Source organism: Nilaparvata lugens, chromosome 13 (genome assembly GCF_014356525.2).
Source record: "Nilaparvata lugens isolate BPH chromosome 13, ASM1435652v1, whole genome shotgun sequence".
NCBI classification, from domain to species: domain Eukaryota; kingdom Metazoa; phylum Arthropoda; class Insecta; order Hemiptera; family Delphacidae; genus Nilaparvata; species Nilaparvata lugens.
In genome coordinates this window covers 12,020,488-12,027,750 of record NC_052516.1, presented here as the reverse complement: position 1 = coordinate 12,027,750, position 7,263 = coordinate 12,020,488, and the positions used below count along the sequence as shown (strand labels likewise).

Sequence of the window (7,263 nt, the reverse complement as noted above, 5' to 3'; positions counted from 1 at the left end):
ATGGAGAATTTTCAAGTTGTAGGTCAATCTTGAGGGGATTAAACGACGATGTATTTGAAGATACAGTGAAAAACTGTATGCTCAGTGTGGTTACTTTATCACTTTTTTACTACACGTGACGTCACGCTGGCGTTTTCCCACCACTTCGAATCTTTCACCTGTGAGTGATCAACCTTCTGTCTACTAACGTTGCTCGATACCAGCATGTGTTCAGTGCATTTACAATGATGAAATTCATCGGATTTATCGGGATCGGTTATTGCGATGCATTGGTTTATCAAGATTTTTTAAGGGTTAATCTGAAATTATAATAGTATAACATTGTCTACTAACGCTTTTCCAGCTTATTAACTTTTTCGTGTCACGTTTTTAGATCATGAAAAACTTTCAACTTCATTTTATTCATAAAAGTTGAATGAACTTGAAATATTTAACAACATCATTAGAATCGGTGATTCATTCGCTATAAGTATGGAGAATTTTAAAGTTCTAGGTCAATCTTGAGGAGATTATACGACGATATATTTGAAGATACAGTGAATAAACTGTATGCTCAGTGTGGTTACTCTAGAACATTTTTACTACACGTGACGTCACGCTGGCGTTCCCCCACCACTTTGAATCATACACCTGTGAGTGATCAACCTTTTGTCTACTAACGTTGAGTATCTTGAAATTAAGTTACAGAATAAACCGTATAGATGGAGCCAAACGATTGGTAGTTGGGTGATAGAGTGAAAGTTGTAAGCAGGCTGTGATTGGCCGAGACAAGACACGCCCATTGGGTGAGGGAGAGCATTCATACTACAGCTGCTAACCATCAATACGCAAGAGCAAGAAGTAAAATAAAGAGCACAGGGGAAAAACGAACAATATTCTCAGCTTAGAAGGAGAAGATGGAGAAGGAGATGAAGAAGAAGAATAAGAAAAAGGATAAGAAGAAGAAGATTTTGTAACTTTGATCGTTTTTCCCCTGTGTCCTTCAAATGAGTAAGAAATAATCGATTAAACATAATTATTCTCTTGTGTAAAACTCTTATACATATTATCATAGAGAAACAATAGCATAAGTAGATATCCCATGGTATAGGGCGTTTATGACGCAACTTTTACTGTTATCTCAAGCCGATAGCCCACGTAGTTCTTTCCCGTGAAGCTGTGTGACGCTGGTAGTCTCTCATATTGTGCCGTTCATACACTCTTACTCGGTCAAAACAGTAAAAATCAACAATAATCGACAGTAATCGGCTTGAGATAACAGTAAAAGTTGCGACATAAACGCCCTATACCATGGTATATCTACTTATGCTATTGCTTCTCTATGATATTATTCATATCATCTTCAGTGTATAGTCTCACCAATTTTTAATCTCAATCTTCAAATGCTATATTCCCATATATCCGAAGTAGTGTACTTATCCAGTAAAGTGAAAATATTATTCCAATGAGTTCTTATGAGACTGTTTACACTCAACACGGCTAAGCGAGTATGAATAGACCCATTAGAACATATTGGTTTAATATTCTCACGTTGACTGATACTATTGATAATTCAGCTCTACATCCTCTATTTCAAATCAGTATTCCATGTTCTAGATTCCTATGTCCTTCAATAATATTAATTATCTTTAGCATTAATTGAAATATTCAATAATTTTTGAATGATTTATTTTTCAGATGAACAGATTATGTTGATTGGCATAATGAACTCAGTGGTACATGCTATAATGTATTTCTACTATATGCTATCAGCTATGGGACCAGCCGTTCAGAAGTACTTGTGGTGGAAGAAGTATTTGACCAGTTTACAATGGTAGGTTCAATATCAACCAATAAAGCTATGATTATTTTTAATCAATGTTAAAAAGTCTTTGAAAATCCATATTCTCTCAATAAAATAATCAATATACATAAATCTCTAATCTAAATATCCATCACTCGTAGGCTCAACTCACACTTACGCGACTCAGGTCGAGAAGAGACTCGACTCTAGTTGAGAGCATGTGTTTTCAAATGGTGACGTCGCGGAGACTAGAATCGACTGGTCTGAGTGTCACCATTTGCAAACACATGCTCTCCACTAGAGTCCAGTCTCTTCTCGACCTGAGTCGCGTAACGCGTAAGTGTGAGTTGAGTCTAAGTCATTCAATCTCAGCTGCTTTCCATGCATGAAATCGAGCCGGTAAACAGCTGTTTGCAGAACAGATAAACATATGATTCTCATTACAGCATACTCTACTGTAATGAAACGTTGTTTCCTCTACAGTCAAGTATGTTTCCCAGTTCCGAAATATGAACAGCTAAACTGCTACAAAAAACCACCTTCAGCGCTCCAGGTGGAAGTTTTGTCAACTTCCGAAAAATTCCTGATTGGGAATTTGTAAACTAGGTTATGTTTATAGAATGCATGTAGTAACTTCAGCACAAGCAGGTAATGTTTTCTGTTTCTCAATTATTCTTTCACGGCCTATTATGACAAAAAATAGTTTAAGTTACAATGTCTTTTACAGTGCTCGAATGAATTCTAGTCTCGGCTAATGCCTCGACTAGAAACATCATTCTCGACTGCAAAAGGCCCCTTTCCGTCCTTGTGACTTAAAATACGATTACATATAATACCACTCCATTTTCTATTTGTAGTTCATTCTTCTCTTATTTGATTCGATTTTGGAACACAATGTGATATCTTAGGCTATGTACACATGGTAGCGTCGCACCGCGCGGTGCGACGCGCGTCCAAAATTCTGCAGTTGTACACATGCGAGCGTTTTATACGCAGCGTCCACCTCCAGTTTAGCAATGGAAGTTGAAGAGGTAACATGTATGTGGCTTGTGTATCGTAGATATAAAGCGAGAAAACGAAGGCAAAGAAACTTTTGGGTTCACCCTATTTTGACCGATAGATTAACACATTGGGCTTTTGTGACACTTTACCATAACTTGGGGAAATACGAACCCAAATTTTTTAACTATTTGCGAATGTCGATTTCATCTTTTGATGAGTTGTTGGAGATTGTAAAAGACGACTTGGCATCAAGTTCTTGTTCTGTTCTTGTAATCAGGACTCGCCATATCCCATATGACACGTCGACTTTTTACTTCTTCTATAAACAATTCTGTGTCAAAATTGTTCATTTCCATGGCTGCACACTGAACAGAGTTGCTGTAAAATCACTACACAAAACAAGTGAACTAGATCAAAACTCGCGTCTCAAACCGCGCGGTGCGACGCTACCATGTGTACATAGCCTTAATGATTATTATTCTTCATTTTTCACCTTTTCGAATAAAGTTCATTGTTGTTCCGAACTCTATTCTACTTCGAGCGATATTACTGCTTTCACTAATGCTTATTCAGAGTAGGCTATGAGTTCAAAAGCAAACCGCAAAAGTTCGTTGACTTCTGATCGAGAGGAATCCATAATTACATATCATTCATGAATATAATCTATCAAATTTTAAAATTTATGTACTGGTTGAATTTCAATCGTGATTAATTTCACGGGTATCACTCACAGAAGGCTTCTTCGAATCGTGATTAATCTCACGAGAACCAATCAGAGAAGCCTTCATTATAAAAAAGCCTTATCTGATTGGTTTTTGTGAAATTAATCACGACTAAAATTCAATCAGCTTTTGTGCAACCGGGCCAGAGTTTCCTTTATCATATAGGTTATCCTTATGCTCATTCCCAAAGAATATTCAATTTTATACAGTATTCATTTGTTTGATTAAGTAATCCTATTTTGTTCAATTCCTATTTCAGTTGCAATTCGTAGTGCTAATCTCCTACTACGGTATGCTGCTCTTGAATTCGTGTGACGTCAGCAGAAGTTTCACTGTTTTCTCAGTCTTCAACACGGCGTCATTTCTGTTCCTATTCTTGAATTTCTACTGGAAAACCTATCTAGTCAAACAGAAATCTGCCAAAAAGGAATAAAATCTAAAAAATCCAACCTCTAAAGCTGTGGTTGAAAATCTTCTTCATAAATATTACATATATATAGTGTATTATATTATGATGTCTCCAGTTTGAATTTTATCTTAAATACAGTTAAAATTGACGATGATATTATAATGTCTCTAGTTTGAATATTATTTTAAATACAGTTGAAATTGAAGATGATATTATAATGTCTCCAGTTTGAATATCATTCTAAATACAGTTGAAATTGACCTATATGATATTATAATGTCTCTAGTTTGAATATTATTTTAAATATAGTTAAAATTGTCAAAGTCGATTGACAAGAAAGCTGGAAGCAATAAATAGGAATCATCTATTAATCCCTGGCTGTGGTGGATATTAGTGTAAGAATAATCAAAGATTAAAATAGACTAGGGTTAAAGTTGACAGGAGATTTTAAACAGTCAACTAGTATCGTGATTAGATATATATAATCTGGGTAGCCTAATTATTGTTTCTTTTGAGTTTGTTAACGGAGTTCAAGCTTCATGCTGTTCTAGAACTTCTATTAATTCATGTGATGAATCAAAAATCATACACTGTTTTCTTGAAGATTATGATTAATCACTTTATTATATTGTAATTTCAAATATTTTTAATTGTTTGTATGTTATTGTGCTATGGTGAGCAGCCCTTAATAATTTTGATTGTTGATTGCAGAGTTTTGTTTTTTCATTATGTATTTTGTAATACATAATTTGGCGTTATGATGTATTACAGTATAATATAGAGGGTAATATATTATTATATTCTTTCAGGTTAACTTGAATATCTTATTTTTAATAACCAATTATATGAGTGCTATAATTAGTTTATAGATCTAGTTTATATACGACGTTCCTACCTTTGTTATAATAAAATCTTTGAAAACATATTATATGCTATGTCCTTATTTTCCATTCTAATCACTTTACGCTTGAGAAAACTAAGTGATAGGATTTCTTCTCCAGAGGAATCGAAGAAACTTTTTTTCTAAACAGCCTTCACTTTTCTGTTCTCGAGTCACTTGACCACAGTTATAATTTAACAGACTTTTGAGCAATCAAGCCTTGAAGTATTAATGATTTGTTCTCTATTTCTCATTATCAATCTCTAGCAAATTTAAATCTTTGAGGTGTAGTGGCAGAATGGAGCAGTTTGATTGGTAGTTGGGTGATCTAGTGGAAGGTGAAAGCAAGCTGTGATTGGCCGAGACATGACACGCCCACAGTGAGCGGAGCATTCATACTTTCATTCGTATTCACTATTTTCTGCTCTCTCACCTTTTCTTCTTCTTCTTCTCCTTCTCCATCACCTTCTCCTCCTGTTCCTTCCACTACTACTTCTACCACTTCTACTACCACTTCTACTTCATCTCTTTCATTCACTGAATTTCTTTTATCAATTGCATATAGATAACTATTACAGTATTTATAAATGAATGCCTAAATTCCCATAGAATCATAGTAGAAAATAAAGATTATCTCGGAGTACCATAACTTTCCATTGTATTATAGGACCTGAAAATTGTTATAAAACTCCAAATAATATATATTTCTCACGGTCTCCACTATTATAATAAATCGACTATCATTGATGAGAGAAGTATGTTGATTTGATTCTTGTTGAAAACTAACTACTAAAGAGATGAAAGGAGTAGTTATTGAAGAAAAAACAAACAATTTTTCCGGTCTGCAATGTACAAAATTAGATTTTATTCTAAATAATCAACAAAAGTTGTCATAAAATATTCTCATAGATACATAAAATACAAATGGATCGACATTCATGCTTCCAAATCGTACATCAAGCATACATTTATCATTCATATATACGTATATTACTTCAATTTCTTAATAATATCATTTTAAAATCTCAATCTCATATCATACCATTTTCATAATATATTATTTCAAAATTTTAAGCTTCATTTTATTCATAGCTAGGATAAACATTAAACGCGAAAATCTTATCATAATATGATTGTTCTATACCTATGAAATATATAGGTATCATAATTGACAGCATGTTAAGGTGCGTACAGATTTACGAGCCGCGAACATGAGCAATTCACTTTTAATCAGCTGATGCCAAGCTTTTTATATCTGTATCCTTAGACCAGTTATAGAATAGACACGGCTCATTGTATATTCATACTGAAAGTCGATGAAGCCAACATCTACAGCCAAATCCACCCATCTTGACGTCACAACAGTGACGTCACGCATCGTAAAAAAATTATAGAAAACTTTTTGAGTTTGTTGTGTAAGTGTTTGTGGTGTTTAACTTACATTGTTGTTGAACAATGCATTGTTGTTAGCTTGGTTGTGACGTCAAGATGGGTGGATTTTGCAGTAGATGTTGGCTTCAGAGGCTAGACTTCCCAACGTGTCTATTCTATAACTGGTCTAAGACCGTTTCTGTAAAAATACAGATATAGTCAGCTGATTAAAAGTGAATTGCTCATGTTCGCGGCGCGTATATCTGTACGCACCTTAAGAATACAACGGGTATGGCAGTTATACCTGAAGTCTTAACAATTTTTGTGTCAGTCACATAAAAAAAATCACCCATAAATTGATGAATAAATTATCTAGAAACTTTCAGCTTATTGATAAATACTGTGAACAAGTCAAATCTAATGAAAAACTTAGGGCCGGTTGCACAAAAGCCGGTTAAATTTTAACCGTGATCAACTCCGAAAGAGCCAATCAGAGAAGCCGTCTTTTCAAAAACGCCTTCTCTGATTGGTTCTCGTGAAATTAATCACGGTTAAAATTTAACCGGCTTTTGTGCAACCAGCACTTACTTTGAGAAACATTCATTACAGAATTGGCAAATCCCTATCCGTCAGTTGATTATATTACATTAAAACAGTTTGTTATATTGTAATCATTTATAGAATTGATTCAATAATGCTATTATTTCTCTATAGATTGGATGAATTTACAGAATATAATCTGGTAACAAAAATTGTCTAACTTTAGTTGTTTTTCTTCAATAAAGCCTACAGGTAACTTCAATGAATTGATTACTTCGACAGATTTTGGAAATAGAAATAGATTCAAGGTCATATTATAATTCAGTGTCATATTTAGAAACGATTTTTCGAATAATTCACACTCTGGCAAACCGATTCAAATTGCAATTATTGATGACCTAGTAGCACCTAGTTTAAGAATTTAAATTGGTTGCTATAGTGAGGTCCACGTTATAATGGCAATTTTTGATTGACATTGGTGTTGCTATCCTTGTCTATCATTCGACAAAGCAGATAGCGCTATCGTTTTCTAGCTCCGCAACGTTGAAGGATCGTT

General features: G+C 34.3%; 1 protein-coding gene across 1 annotated transcript in view; it reads left to right on the top strand.

Moving 5' to 3' along the window:
- The window catches only part of LOC111056394 (elongation of very long chain fatty acids protein 7), a 26,582-nt gene extending 21,738 nt beyond the window's left edge, over positions 1 to 4,844 (top strand). Inside the window, 2 exon segments of the mRNA XM_039440348.1 lie at positions 1,678 to 1,813; positions 3,767 to 4,844. Coding sequence (XP_039296282.1) covers positions 1,678 to 1,813; positions 3,767 to 3,779 — 149 coding nt within the window. The 3' untranslated portion in view covers positions 3,780 to 4,844.
- Positions 4,845 to 7,263: the final 2,419 nt, after the last annotated feature.